The sequence below is a fragment of the Belonocnema kinseyi genome, chromosome 7 (genome assembly GCF_010883055.1).
Source record: "Belonocnema kinseyi isolate 2016_QV_RU_SX_M_011 chromosome 7, B_treatae_v1, whole genome shotgun sequence".
In the NCBI taxonomy this organism is placed as follows: domain Eukaryota; kingdom Metazoa; phylum Arthropoda; class Insecta; order Hymenoptera; family Cynipidae; genus Belonocnema; species Belonocnema kinseyi.
This window is the reverse complement of record NC_046663.1, coordinates 63668170-63684727: the sequence shown is the minus strand read 5'-3', so window position 1 is coordinate 63684727 and position 16558 is coordinate 63668170. Positions and strand designations below refer to the sequence as shown.

The 16558-nt window shown below is 28.7% G+C and overlaps 1 protein-coding gene across 2 annotated transcripts; it reads right to left on the bottom strand.

Annotated features, from left to right (window-relative positions):
- Positions 1-1373: 1373 nt before the first annotated feature.
- Positions 1374-16256, bottom strand: LOC117176230. Of its 2 annotated transcripts, none has more exons than XM_033366372.1 (2): positions 16066-16256; positions 1374-5931 (listed from the first exon to the last, which is right to left on the bottom strand). In XM_033366372.1, exon 2 carries the CDS (start codon positions 5863-5865, stop codon positions 2023-2025), a length of 3843 nt encoding a protein of 1280 aa, XP_033222263.1. In that variant the 5' UTR covers positions 5866-5931; positions 16066-16256; the 3' UTR covers positions 1374-2022. The 2 variants fall into 2 exon arrangements, with proteins under 2 accessions (XP_033222263.1, XP_033222264.1); XM_033366373.1 differs by lacking the exon at positions 16066-16256 and adding an exon at positions 15975-16034.
- Positions 16257-16558: the final 302 nt, after the last annotated feature.

Sequence of the window (16558 nt, the reverse complement as noted above, 5' to 3'; positions counted from 1 at the left end):
ATTTGATTTTTGTTTTTGGTCGAGTATTGAATTCTTTTGTTAAGAATTCATTTTTTTAAAAAGGATTGATCGTTTCAGTTGAAAATTTAAATATTTTTTCAAAAATTCAATTTTTTTTGTAGAGAATTCGTCTTTTTGGATGGAAAATTAATCTTTTTTGAAAATTCATCTTTTTGGTTAAATTTAAATGATAAGAAGTTAGTTTTCTTTGGTCGAAAATTAATTTTTTTCAATAAAAATGTAATTGTTCCGTTTTTCGTGAAAAATTGATATTTTGAAGAAACTTCGTTTTTATGACTTTAAAATACTATAATTTAGTAAAAAATTAAAGTTTTTAATAGACATTTTTTTAAAAATTAATGTTTATTGTAGAAAATACAACTGTTTGGTTAAAAACTAAACTATTTTTATGAAAAATTTTATATTCGGGTTATAAATTTAACTCTTTTGTAGATAATTAGTTTTTTTTTGGCTTCGAAATTCAACAATTTGGTTGAAAATTGATGTATTACTTTTGAAATTCGTCTTTTTTGGTAAAAAATTAATATTCTTGATGAAAGATACATCTTTTTCGTTCAAAATCTTTTTGTTTCAAAATTCATCTTTTTTTGTTAGAAAAATCCAAAAACGAGGTTGAAATTTAAACAACTTCGTTAAAAATTCACATGTTTTGCTTAAAATTAATAGTAATTTTTCTTGATCTGGAAATGTAATTAGTCCTTTTTTGGTTGGAAATATATGCTTTATAAGGTAAAGATTTAATTATTTGGTAGAATATTATTTTTTTGGTTGAGCATTCACCTATTTGGTTGAAAATTGGTATTTTTTCGTTCAATTTAACTGGTTAAGACAGTTTTTTTTTAGGTAGAAATTTCATATTTCTTGGTTGAAAATTAATTCGTTTGTTAAAAATTCAACTGTTTTCTACAAAATTCGAATTTTTCGCTTAAAAATTCAACTTTTTTTTTGGTTTTGATAAACTTGCCTTATTTTTTAAAAATATGAATTATTTTTTTGAAAAATTGTATCTTTTACTTGAAAGTTAGACTACTTAATTGTGAATGCAACTGTTTGTTTAAAAAGTAATTCTTTTCTCTGAAAATCTTTTTTTTTTTTTTGAAAGTTCAACGATTTTGTTGAAATTTCAATATATTTCTACTTGAAATTTTAGGAAATAAAAGCGCTCCTTACATAATTCAGTACGGTGTTTACATTAATTTTATTCAAAGGAATTTACTCCCCTATTTTAAGAAAAAATAGCCTATTTTCCCTATTTTGAGAGCTTTTATGGTAAAAAATAGCCCAAAATTGTTAACGTAGCTTATAATTTTTGTAATATGGGATTTAAAACTAAAATAAGAAGAAATAAAAGGTTAGTTTTTAATACAAAGCTTTATTCTTAAACATCTTATACTTACTTCTTTTAAATACAAAGTGTACTCACATAAAATATCATCACTTTCGTACATTAACTTTTATGTTATTTAAGATGCAAGACTACTTTCATTTTTATGATATATATCATAAGAGTTTCAATTCTGCTGAGCTCAAATCAGAATAAAAAAGGTTTGTTGATTTATTTTAAAAACGAGGTGACCGTAAAACTCCAATTTCAAAATATCGCGACTTTTCCCTGATCTGTGACCACCCTAAAAGAAAATATAACTTCGGCTTCCAATGTTTTTGTTGAACTCACAAATTAAAATGCTGTAAAATTTGGCCAATACGAAAAGGCCAATTTTTTAATATAAACGAAACAATATTTTTAATTACCCAATATAATACCATGTATGAATTCTACGAAACTTAGTTTGTTAAAAAATATCATTCTTAATCCATAAACAATTTCATTATTTATCGCCCTCAAAGGGATTATTTGCTATATGAAAATTGTACTTAACAGTCCTTAACTTTTATGGAATAAAATATTCATTTTTTCTCGTAAAAAATAATTATATTTAAAAAAAAAACGTTATTTAATAATAATTTAAAAAACGTAAATAAATATATCTTCGAGATATTCTAGATGCTTGACTTCAAAACTTTATTTTGCATTTCTAACAATCTCATAATTCTGGGTGGCAGTTGTACTTTCTGTGCTGATTCTTCCACTTCTATTTTGCTAACTTTTTTCTCTTCACATACGACTTTCTGCTTCTGGACTTTCACCTCGTTTTCGATTGGTTCCTCAATTTCATCATCTTCCGAATCTTGCGATTTGCCATTTATAATTCCAATTACTTTCGGAGATATCGAAATATCTGATTGCTTGTAACTGTTGTTGTGAATTTTCTGTTTCAATTTCAATAGTGGCGAATTGTTGCTTACAGAAGAAGAAAAGTTATCCGCTGGTACCCAGCCAACATTTTCATCATATAAGGCTGAGTTCAAATCGTTCTCGACGAAATTCAAAAGACATGCGCTGACAAGAGGAACTTTTGTTTTAGGAATCATTGACAAGATCGGTTTAGGCTTTAAATTCACTTTAGATTTCTCGAAAAATTGGTCGTTTTTTGGCTCTAAAGCTGATCGAACTTCGGTCCAGTTGATTGGCTCCATTCTTCCATTGCCTCCGCACTCGCTCTTAATACTTCCAAAAAAAGAATCTTCTCTTCTCTCTCCAGAAGGTCTTATTTCTTGAAGTATCAGCGGAGAACGTATCGAAATCGACTCCCTGCTCGAACTATTAGTGGTCAGAGAAGTATCAAGTTTCTTTAAAGAATCATCATTCTGATTACTCGAATTGTATTTCTCAAAAAGGGCTAGCTTCCGGGAACGGTTAAAAAACGGTGGAGAACGATCTTTAGAACTAGAACTCTCCTTTATGAGGAAATCTTTGAGAATTTGGATGTTTGATTCCGATTCGATCGAGGGAGCTACTTCAAAGTTTCTGGAAGGTTCTTTATATTCTGACCTAGATATTTCCGTTTGAGGTTTGTCGCTTTCAAATTTTTCTGCTTCCTGTTTCGCTAGATATTTCGCAAGCGAAGCCTGGATTCTTTTCAATCTGAGAGAAGCCGGTCTTGATTCTTCGGATTGAGATTCCGCAGATTCACTATCTGTAGCTTTAATTTCCACAGTTTTAGTTTCCACAGATTTAATTTCCACAGGTTTGTATTCCACCTCTTCAGTTTCCAGATTTTCTGCGCCCCCCTTTGATTTGAAGTAGATGGGACGAATCTGATGAATAGCGGATGAATCATAACCCTTTCTTTCCAAGGACTCCTTATAATACCAAAAAGCAAAGTTTCGTTTCCTACAAACCAGTTGTCCTTCTTCTCCAAATTTCTGTTCATACATCCAATCGCTAATGTGAAAATCATCATCTCCTCTCGTATCAGTCAAGGAAACAAGCATCGAATTTTCTTCAAGATCAAGAGATCCTATTGTCGCAATAAGAGGAATCGAAGTTTTGGTTGTGAATTCCCAGATGACATTTTTACTCCACTTCGCTGTTTGGAATGGTTTCACATTAAACAATCCGCAAGGAATCGCCTGAGCTGGTAAATACGAAAACATCCGATGCAGAAAAAAGATCTCGTCTGGTGCGTAGGATTTTTCTAATCCGTTATCATAAAACTGAACAGTCACTCGTCTCTCAGGAGAAACTGATTTAATGATCCCCCTCTGCCATTTCTTCGAATGGACACAAGCGACGTTTAATCCCCTTTCCAAGAAAAAATTCGGAATCTGATACTTCATCTGGTTCTTCTCATAAAAAATGTTTAAATCTTCCGTCAGTTTTTTGAATTTCGAAAAATTCCTCCGCAGCTGTACCCAGAAGAAAGACGGTGAGAACACGTTCAAAACTTCAATCTCCTCAATGCCTTCTTCACCGCCGAGTTCAGCAACACTGATGGGCCTGATGGATTCTTTAATTTCCATCGCTCCTTGCGGCAACAACAGTTTAGGATCTGATTCTTCTGGCAGAGCTGCTACTCTGTAAATTTTCTTTAACTCATCAATGTTCTCAATCTCGCGCCGTTCCTCATTGCAAAGATCCGGTGGAGGTCTATCAGCACTGAATAACTTGTAGTCTCCCGCATCAAAGGGTTTAATGCAGTGGAAAATGTTTGGAAGATGAGAAGCAAAGTCCCGGACAGTCGCGAATCCTAATTCTGCATAAATCAGGGGAATGTTGTACTCGTGGAGGTACGTTTTTGGTAGCTCAGCACACCAGATTCCTTCCGGATATTGCTGAATGAGTCTAGTTAGTCGAATCCTGGTGCTTATCTTGATCCTACGACTCAAATCTTCCTCGAGGTCATCTTCAAAGGAATTTTCGTCGTCATAATCCTTGTTTTCAGATTCTTTGTCAAAGTTTGCGTTCCGTTCTTCGTCCCTGTGTGAACTTTCATTATATTTCGAAGAATTATATTCCGAGGAATTAAAACTTGAAGAATCTTCTTGATTTATAGGTGAACTCTGAACATTGTGGCCAAGACTTTTCTTGTTTGGAGAAGAATCTCGTCTTTGCTGATCTCTGTAACCATTCTGTAAACCCTGGCCATTACTTCTAGGACGAGAAACTCTTTTTTCAATTGTTGATGCACTCTTATCTTCTCCGAAAGCTGTAAATCCAGCAGGACGAAACATAACTTCATCTCTCACATCAGCTTTACTATCCTCTTCAGATTTTTTTCTAGCTGGTGCCTGACGTTTCTTTTCTTCATTCAACTTTTGCACGGACTCATCATAGGATCTACGCTCTGGCCTATTTTCTGATCGATAGTTCAAACTCCGTGATCGATTATTCCTGAATGATGGACTTGATGATCTTAATCGTGAAGAATCTTCCTCATTTCTAGGCGAAGAATCTTGTCCATTTTTGCACGAGTTGCTAGAATATTGAGCAGAAGCTTCAGAATTTTGAGGTTGCGTAGAAGACCTCTGACTTGGGTAATCATGAGTGTTCCCTCGACTCGAATTTTCTTGGTCCCTGTAATTCTGTTGATCTCTGTAGCCATTCTGTAAACCCTGTCCAGTATTTGTGGCAAAAGAAACTCTTTTCTCAACTGTTAGTGCATTATTATCATTTTCGAAAGCTGTAAATCCAGCAGGATGAAACATAACTTCATCCCTCAAACCAACTTTACGATTCCCTTCAGAGGTTTTCTTAACTGGGGACACTTGGTGCTTCTTTTCCTCTTTCAATTTTTGCACCGGCTCAACATAGGATCTACGTTCTGGCCTATTTTCTGATCGATGATTCAAACTCCGCGACCGATCATTTCTCGATAATGGACTTGATTGTGTTAATCGCGAAGAATTGTTACTAGAATTCCTCTGAGATGAGGGTGCGACTCGATTCGTTGGATACAAATGATCACCCCAGATAAGAACTTCGTGAGATACTTCTTTTAGTTGACATTCTAGTTCCTTCCGAGTTATTTGCACCGGATGAGAAAATCTATTCACGTAGTCAATAGCTGCTCTGATGCTTATACCACTCCGATCTTTATTGACTTGATTGACGAGGTTCATCAGAAGTCTGGAATCCATAGAGACCCTAGTTTTGCCACCCTGGAATCCGCGGTAAGGTCTCCGCGATTTTCGCACTCGATCTCTGGCACGGGGCTTCCTCTGATTCTGGACGAGCGAACTCACATGACGAGTTTTTTGTGATTCGACCGGGTGGATGATCGTTTTTCCGTTTTTCGTCTCAGTCCATACGGTGTCTCCCAGCTGGCGCAAAAAGTTCAATACGGATGGACAATTGAACTCTCTGAAAGGAATTCTTTCACCTTCCATGTCTTCATAGTCACGTTCCAGCATAGGGATAGTTACCTCTTCCTGTCGTGTTATCAGACATGATCTGATTGTCGTTGCCACGTCCTTAAGTCTTTTGTTACTTTCCACTTGCATCTTTCTTTAGTTTTTAGCTACTTTGCGCAAGAAGAAAAAGCGATGCAGTGTATATTCCTGCTGCTCCTGAAAAAAAAACATTAATTCAAAGTTTAGACTTTCGTTTTCGTCAATAGACAAAAAATTCTAGCTACAGGGTGTCTACTCAAATCCTGGGAAGAAATTCCTTGACAATTCCAGGGTTTTTCCAGGTATCTCAATATGGATACATTCTCGTGAGTTTATTATAAATACAGTGAAACACTTCAATAGCCCTCCCTTCTATAGCCCTTCCGAGAATCCACGCCGCGCCCCAGGTAGGTTTAACAGGAGCTGCGCGGGGTGCACGGGATCTGCGGTTGTCACTCAGGCGAGCACTCAGGTGTGAACAAACAAAAGCGGAGCAGTCTATAATGAATTAGTTCCCACCCACCGTCAGCCCCAAAATCGGCGCTATTGAAGAGTCTCACTGTAATGTTTTTTTTCAGTTTCTAAGGTTTCAATTAATATTACATTCTCATCAGAGAAGGTATTAGATTTGTGTAAAAGTTGACACCCCCTCCCCAGTTTTTGCCAAATGTCTACGTTTTGAGACCCCTTGAATCCGAAAAACAGATTTGTACGAATTTGTCTGTCTGTACGTCTGTCTACTTGTCCGTGAAAATTCAAAAATTCTCTGTACAGTTATTCGTAGTATTCAAAAAGTCGAACAATTTATGCTAATTACTTTTTTCAAAAAATCAAAAATTACCAGAATTATAGAATATACAAAATTCCACAAAACACAGGAAAATGAATATTTTACGCTAAATAACGCACGATATGAAAAAAAGTCAAGAGAAGAAATTTTATGGGAATGATATAAAATGTTAGGGATAAACTCGAGTGCGAAGCACGAGACACGTGATGAGAGTGTGTTCGTTAAAGCCGAAGGAGCTTTAACAAAAGAGAATTCACAATCACCAAATTATTGTTGTCGATAATTTCACCTTTAGTTTTAAAAAGTATATGCAAAAAGATCGAGCGCGTAGCCTGAGGTAAATACAATATTGAGCGCGAGAACCAAAAGTCACGCGCCCTAGGCGCGCTCAAACTTGGGAGCGCAGCGAGCCGCGCGCAAATCCCTCGATGAGGATGTGCCCGCGACGCGGGCAGATTTTTTTAAATCTAGACTTTTTAAATAAAAATATTGTACTTTCAACAAGATCGATGAATTTTCAAACAAGAAGATTAATTTTCTAACCAAAAATACTAATTTTCAAGAAAAACATGAATTATCAACCAAGTAGTTCAATTTTCATTTAAAAAGGATCAATTTTCAACCAAATAATTGAATTTTGTACTCGAAAAGATAAGTTTCTAACTAACAATGAATTAGTTAAATTTTCACTTCAAAAAATTCATTTCCTGTCAAAAACAAAACAACAAAGAAACTTCCATCCAAAGTGAACAATTTTAAATTAAAAAGATGAATTTTCAAAAAAGAAGATGTAACAATTAAATTTTCAGTTAGAAAATATTAATTTTCAATCAAACTGATAAATTTTCAACAAAAAATGTGAATTTTCAACTAAAATGATGAACATTTAACTGGAATAACTGAATTTTCAATGAAAAAGATAAACTTTCAAAAAAGTTTATTTTTCACACAAAAAAAAATAATTTTCTACCAAAACAGTAAATTTTTTACACAATATAAATGAATTTAAAAAAAAGTTGAATTCTGAATTAAAGAAGGCAACTTTTCAACCCAATAGTTGAATTTTGAACTAAAAAAGATCAATTTTCAACCAAACAATCAATTGTCAATCAAGAAGATTAATTTCTACCAAAACGCCGAGTTGACAACAAAATATATGAATTGTAAAAAAAAGTTACATTTTCAAACAAAGTAATAAACTTTTAATCGAAAATATGAATTGTCAACTAAATTAATGTATCTTTGACTAGTAATTGAATTTTCAACCGGGGATTAATTTCTACGAAAAAGACGAAATTTTCAACAAAAAACGACAACTTTTCAACCAAAAAGATTAATTTTAAACCAAGAAGATTAAGTTTCTACCAAAAAGAACGAATTTTCAACAAAATACACGAATTTGAACCAGATACTAGATTTTTAAACTAAAACCTATCATTTCTACCAAAAATAGAATAGTGTTAAACTTTAAGTTGAAAAATTAATTTCAAAGAAAAAATACGAGTTCCCAACAACATAGTATAATACAGTAATATAACGATAGTTTTAAAACCAAAAAATCATTTTTATTTAATATTAATACGCAATTAAAAAAACAAATTTAGCAAGCTCTCAAAAAGTCCTGAAAAAATTAAATTTTTACAGGACAATTGAAATGTTCAACAAAAAAAGATAAATTTTCAATCTATGTGGATGAATTTTCTGTACAAATACATCAATGTTAAACAAAACCGTCGAATTTTCCACTAAGAAAGTTCACTTTTTAACAAAATGCCTAAATTTTCAACAAAGTAATTAATTTTTACCAAAATTGTTTAATGTTTAATCAAATACTTGAATTTTTGCAAAATAAAGATGAACTTTCAACCAAATAGTCGAATTTTCAAACAAAAAAGAATAAACTTCAACCAAAAACCGTTGCTTTTTCAACCGAATAGTGAAAATAGTGAACCGAATAGTGAACCGAATTTTGAACAACAAAATTAACTTTTAACCAAATCGTTGCATTTACAACGAAATCGTTGAACCTTAAAGCAAGATTGATAAATTCTCCAGAATACATTTTAATTTTTAACCAATTAACTTAATTTTCAAACCAAAAAGCCGAAATATTTGAAGGACAGTTACATTTTCAACCAAAAAGGGTGACTTTTCAAGCAAAAAAATATTAATTTTAAATCCAAAATGATGAATTTTTTATCCAAAACGATGAATATTCAACAAAACAGTTGCATTTCCAACCAGCTAATTAAATTTTCAAGCCAAAAAGACGAGTTTTTTAAAACACAGTTGAACTTTTAACAAATAGTTCAATTATTCAATAGGAATAAAGATCGAACGTTCAACATAATAGTTTAATTTTCAAACAAAAAGTTGAATTATGAACAAAGTAAGTAAATTTTTTTAATCCATTGCATTTGTAACCAAATTTGGTTACAAATTTAACTATTCAACTATTAATAGTTGAATTCTCAACCTATAAAGATAAATTCTAAACAAGAAATGCAATAGTTGATATTTCTACCAAAAAATATGAAATTTGTACCAAAAGAGATGAATTTTAAAACCAAAAAGACTCATTTTCATCCAAGAAGATTAATTTGCCGCTGAAAAAAGACAAATTCTCACAAAACACATGAATTTTCAAACAAAACAGTTGAATGGTCATCTAAAAAAGATCATTAAAAAAGATTTTTCAGTCAAGAAAAAAGGCTATTAAAATTGTTGAATTTTCAACAAAGAAGTTAATTTTCAAACTAAAACAATAACTTTTTAACAAAATTGTTAAACTTTAAACAAAATAATAAAGTTAAGTTATGCGTTATTCTGTATAATAGAAGAATTTTTTATCACACTGTGTAGAAATATAAACTTTTGAATAAACATTGCGACTTATAAACCAAGCCTAAGAGAATTATTTAAATTGGATATTTCTTTTTAGAAACCCGATATATTTAATCAGAAAACTGATAAAAAACTAGAAATTTTCAAAATTATATCATTTTAGGACATTTTAAGTTATAAAAATTAAAATTTGCGCGATCACATTTTTTTAGCTGCACTGTCATTAAAAATTAACAGTTATTAAATTGTTGTTTATTGATCAAATTTTGTGTTTCTTTTCAATCTTTTTAAACACATGCTCTTAAAATTCTTTTTTCAAAATAAAAATTAGTTTTAAATTTTCGTAGGAATCTTTAAAAAATGAAATTATCTCGAAACCTTTCAAAATCCTTTAAAAGCTTCAAAATTTTATTTCGAAATCCTTAAAATTTACATTTTGTTTGAAAATTTTTGAAATTCTTACAAATTTCAAATTATTTGCGAAACTGTTTCAAAAATTCTAAATATCTTTTAAAATTATGCGAGTTTTTCTTTAAAATTTTATAAAATCCTGAAAAATTAAAAATTTGCTATACTTTTTGACCGTTTGGAAAATCTTTTGAAATCTTTTCAAGATAAAAATTATCTCTTGAATTTGATGTGAATAATATTACTTATTTAACTGTTATTTATAGATCAAAAGTCAACAATTCCACTTAAAAATTAAAAAAAAAAACTAGAACATTCAACGCTTTCTATTTTTAAAAATTCATTTGTAATTCAATAAAAGCGTTTAATTATGAATCTATTAATTTAAAATTATTTTAAAATTGAAAATGGTTTATGAAGTTTCATTTTTATTTTGTCTAACTATTAAGGCTTTCGAATTGACAAAATTTAATTTTTAACGCTAAATTCTACGACTTGTTTAATTTTGAATAGATTCAGAATCATCTTGTAATATCAATTATTTAAAAAATGTTACTCCTCGAAAAACAATTCAATTTAAAAAATTATTTTTTTTATCCGAAATTTTCAAGTTGCAATGTTACGTTCGACAAATTTGTTATATTCATGGGTAATATATTTTATTTATTTTTAGAAAATTCGTATAATATTCACGGATAAAATTTTAGAGCGTGTGTCGGATATTATCCTACTTACAGGACTTTCGTTCTGAACTCCTCAAGTACTTACTTTCATGATGAAGAATTTTTAATTTAAAATCAGAACCAACCTGGAATTGATTACTTTTTCACACTTTTTGTTTCGATTTCATTATATTTATTCAGGGCGGAAATTATAAAAAGAAAATGTTGGAAACTAGATCCCACAACGAATGTAACTGAATACTTCTTTTCAAATTTTATGTTTAATTAACGTCAGGCCGAGAATCGTAATTTAATACGAAACACTTTTAATTCTTAATATTTCAAGCCGAAATATATTACATTTGCAACAAAATAGTTTAATTTTCAACCAAAAAAGATTTTATACCTAAAGAGAACTATTTTCACACAAAAAGACGAATTTTCAAACATAAATTGTCAACCAAACAATTGCATTAACAAACGAATACATGAACTTTCCAGTAAGAGACAAGATTTAAAAAAAATATATAGTTTATCCAATTATTAAAATGTTTAAGCCAAAAAAATGCATTTTTTGAAGAGAGTTGAATTTCTGACAAAAAAGTTACATTTTAACCAAGAAGGACGACCTTTCTATCATAAAAGATGAATTTTTAATCCAGAAGGATGAATTTTTAACAACATGCTTGAAATTTCGATAGAAAAATGATTATAACAAGATATTTCGATTTTCAAGAAAAATTTTTGGAATGTAGTTAACTTTTCATCAAAAAAGTTCATTTTTAACCAAGAAATTACTTTTCTGCTATGAAAGATGAATTTTCAACAAAAAAGTAAAGTTTTTAAGCTAAAAAGTCGAATGTTTTAAAAAGCAGTGGAATTTCAAATCGGAAAAGCTGAATTTTTAACAAACAAAAAATATTTTTCAATGCAGAAAGATGAATTTTGAACAATATAGTTGAATTTTCAGCCAAAAAGTGGAATTTCCAACAAAAAGATTAATTGATTTAAAGCTTTCACGATGATTGATTTTGATAAAAATAGATGATACTTCGGCTTCCAATCGTGTACAAAACTACGAATTTTGACGAAGTTTCGTGAATATTGCAGTTCACTTCAACAATCAAACAATAAGATTAAATTTCTACTAAAAAAGATGATTGTTCCATAAAATAATAACATTTTCAAACGAACAATTTTCCACCAAAATAACGAATTTTCAATAAAATAGTTCAATTTTATACAAAAAATGGTGTAGTTACATTTTCAGATAAAAAACTATTTTTAAAGAAATTGATTTTCAACAACAGTAAAACGAATTATCAACAAAACGCAAGGATTTTCAACCACATATTAGTTGAATTTTTAACCAAAAAATGTTCAATTTTAACAAAAAATTGTAGTTTAATTTTAAGTTGAAGAAATATTTTTTATTAAAAAAATAGAGTTTCAAGAAAATAGTTACATTTTCAACCAAATATATTAATTTCCAAACGAGAAGAACAATTTTTTATCAAAAAAATGAATTCGCAACAAAATAGTTAAATTGTCAAGCAAAGAACTATATTTATCACCGAAAAATGAAGTTGAATATCTTGAAATTTTAATCAAATAGTTATATTAGAAGAAAAATCCTGGAACCAAAGTCAAATTTACGGGAAGATTTGAGCTAGAATTAATTTAAATACCCTGTAATTTCGAGATTTTTCGGTTTTCTTTCTTTCAAGTATTCATCTTAAAAAATATGGAAAACCTCTAAGGCTTAAATTATGTGCTAAATTCCATCACAAACATAAATATCACATTGTTCTTACTTTCGAAGTTTAAAAATTTTGATATAAAAAAAATTATTTAATACATTTATTTGACAAATATATCCAGAACAAGCGGTAAATGAAGCTTTATAGAAAATTCGAATAAAATTTAAATAGTCGAATTTAATTTAACCTTGATGAATAATTCATCCGGAAATACCTTTACATTGTATTTTTTATGTTTCTTAAGTGTTAAACAAATATCAAAAGTACGGTCTCTGATTATTACACACGCGCGTGGAGTCATATTTTTTTTTAATGAAAAAAATCTACCAATTTTAAAGAATTGTAAGTGGAAAAATTGGTGTTATTCATATTGAACTTACTGGAATTTTTGGCCATAATAAGACAATGTTCTAGTGAATAAATTTTAACAAAGTACGTCAACTTTCAACAAATTATTTGAATTTTTACCAAAAAACAAATTGAATTTTTCATAAAAACAGTTGAATTCAACAGGATGTCAAGCGATTCTCAAGAACGAAATTCAAGGTATTTTCCAGGTTTTCCGGGCCAAGAATTCAATTTTTTCCAGATCTCCTTTTTTTACATCAAATAATGAAATAACCGTTTTTTATAAATGAAAAAACCCAGCCATTTCATTTTTGATTGGCCAACAATTTTTAAAGAAACCAGAACCACAAATAAACAAATTCTTAATTTTTTGCGACCATAATTCGTCTTTGAAATCATTGAAATCTTTGTGAATTCTTTGAAATCTCTTAAAGCAATTAAAATATTTGTGAAATATTGAAATATTTTGGATTTTTAAAAAATATTTGAAATCCTATCAAATTTTTCAAATGTTGAAATCTTTCGAAATTGTCATGAAATTTTTGTAAAAGCTTTCTTTAATCTTTTTAAAATCTTTTGTTTTCGTTGGAAGTTATTGAAATCTTCTCAAATTTGTTGAAAAACTTTTGAAATAGTTTAACACAATTTAAATATTTCAAAAATCTTTTGTGCATGTTTGAAATCATTGAAATTTAAAATTTTAGCGAAATCCTTTGAAATCTTCTCAAATGTTTTGAAACATTCTAAAATCGTTTAAAATCGTTGAAATGTCTCAAATCTTTGAAATCCTTTCAGTCTTTTGAAAATTGTAAAAGCTTTTTGATATCTGGTGTACACGCCTTTTGTAAATCTTAGAAATCCGTCAAATATTTTTAAAATGTGAAAATCCTTTTAAATATATTTAAATCTTTGAAATGTTTTGAAACCTTTAAAAATCTTTAGTAATGTTTTGTAATCTAGGGTACACTCAAACATCATTTTTAACTGATAATTTGTATCTATAAAATAATTTATGCAATCTATAAAATAATTCGTAAAGTCTACAAAACATGCCTAAAAATCTATTTATTTATTCTGTAACGAGTAAAAGTTCAATTATATCTTGATAAATAAAAAACTTCCCAGTAGCAAGAATTAAAATTTTATCGGTTGAAGTTTTTTCTCTTTAGTTGAAAATCTCTCTTTTATTTATGTTTGTTTTATTTTTGGATAAAAAACTGATATTTTTTATTTTAAAAATTACATGCTTTGTTGAAAATTCGTCATATTTGGTTGAATTCAACTACTATTAATTACAAATATTTGTTGATTGAAATATCAACTATTACATTTTACGTTTTTTGTTGAAGATTCATCTCTTTGGTTTAAAATAAACTAATTTGATGAGAATCAGTTGTTTTTTTCGTAAAAAATCGATGAATTGAAAATTTAACTTATCCGTTTTTGTTTGAAAATTCGCCTCTTTTAGTTTAAAAATGAATCTTTTGGATGAAAATTCATGTATTTTATTGAAAATTCGTATCTTTTGGTTGAAAGTTAATATTTCTGGTTGAAAAATAATTTATAGGTTGCAAATTGAATTAAATTTTTTTAAATTCGGTTTTCTTGTCTTCAAAATTGTACTTTTTTGTTTAAAATTTATTATTATATGTATAAAATTTAAGCATTTCGTTCAAACATCCTTTTTTTGGTTAAAAGTTATTTTTTTTACAGAAAATTGAACTGTTTCATTTTTGGTTACAAAATTTTATTTTTTAGTTGCAAATTAATTTCTTTCAATGAAAATTCTACTATTTTACTGAAAATTTTGTTTTTGTCGTGGAAAATTAAGTTTTTGACTCAAAAATTGAATATTTACTTTAAGATTTTTCTTTCTTGTTGAAATTCAACTGGTTTTTTTATTTAATATTAAATATTTTTTTAGTTGTCATATCAACTATTCAATTTCTCGTTGAACATTCATCTATTTTGTTTTAAAGTAATACTACTTTGTTAAAAATTTATCTCTGTGACTGAAAATTCAACTATTCTACTTAAAAATTCGCTTTTTTGTATTAAAATTTATGTTTTAACAGAGAATTTAACTATTCCATTTTTTAGTAGAAAATTTAGCTTTTCAGTTAGAACTTTAAATATTTCATTTATTTCAGTTGCAAATTCATTTTTTTCTATGAAAATTGAACTATTTTATTGAAAATTTGTTGTTTATTTATTTAAATTTTTTTGAAAATAAATTTTTGACCTTAAAAATTGACTATTTCATTCGATATTTGTCCTTTTTGTTAAAACCCAACTAGTTTGTTATTTAATATTAAAATATTTTTTATCAAACATAAAAAAAATTTTAACGATTCAATTTTTAGTTCAAAATTCATTACTTTAGTTCAAAAATGATTTCTATGGCTAAACATTTAATTATTCTATTAAAAAAATTAATTTTGTTTAGTGAAATATTGATTTTTTTTTAAAGAGAAAATTTAATTATTCGATTTTAGGCTGAAGATGTTTTCTGTTTTACTCCAAAATTCACTTCTTTTATTACAAATTGAACTATATTGTTGAAAAATCAATTTTTTATCTGAAAATTTAACTTGCTTTTTGGTTAAAAATGAATTTTTTTAGTTTAAAATTCGTTTTCTCTCAGTAGAAAATGGACCTTTTTTTAGTTAGAACCTTAAATATTTAGTTGGAAATTTATGATTTTATTGAAAATTTTACTTTCCAGTAGAAACTTAATCAAAATTGAAATATTTCATGTTTGGTTCAAATTTTATCTTTATTAGTTGAAAATTCCACTATTTGGTAAAACAAAATAGATAATTTTATTAATTAAATTAAATTCGCAAAACTCGGACTTCAACACATCGCGCACTCTGATGAGTGATGAACTCTCCCATATTTTGCTTTTTTTTCGTGGAGTTTGAAACCGTTACTTTCTGTGAATTTTACAAATTTTTTGTAAATTCTCTACAAAAATCAATGGCATTGTTATCTTTGTTTTTATTTCCTATGATTTTTGTGGGAAAATTACATGAAACTTCTCGCATCACGGCTTTACACAAAGATTATATGTACATATACAGCTCATTCCAGAATTCGTAGGATTCTTTAGATGTTGAATATCAAAAAGTTTGGGATTGGAATGAATTTATAAAAAACTTGTAAATTCAGATTTCACTTGCAAAATACTTTCGAAAAGTATCACATTAGAAAAAACAAACCTTAATTTTTTTCTGAATAGATACAAAATGAATCTGAAATCAGTGTGGAAATATCTGCAAGGGTTACACAAAGGTTTATTTGATCTTACAATTAGAAAAAAATATCAAGTAAACTCTGAAATAATGCAATCCAATGGATTGCAAATAAAAATAAACTTAAAAAATATAATTTACGAGTTACATCTACCCATATTTTTCGTCCAAAATGCATTTTTGCCAGGCTGGGACGCTCAACTTGGTTTTTTCCAAATGCAAAATTCAAAGAATACTAAACTAACCTCAAAACGCTTCCTCAAATCTCAGATTCTCAGTACAAATCAGTCTGAATCCGCATGCGCGTAATCCGCATGGTAATTTTTTTTGCTCTTTTTAAACTGCATTGATAAAAGTATTAGATATTGGGTAAAATTAACGGTAAACTAAATAAACTATGTTATACGACCTACGCTACGGCATCCCGCATGCTTTCACGTCAATGCGTCAGTGTGCGTCAGTCAATGCATGTTTTGCGAATATATATATATGCTTTAGCGACTTTAGCTGTACACTAAACAACGCTAATCGGATTAGTATTGTGTGATTGTTGAAATATTGAATGTTACAAAATTAAAAAGATAAAAAATAAACTAATTATCCAATTAAAATAGATGGTAATAAATTTAAAGTACTATAAATTATAAAATATAATTAATAATCATAAGTTAAAGTAAATACTGAAATAGCTACATTGGCTTTCATATAATTTCAATTTCTTTTTTTTTCAATTATACA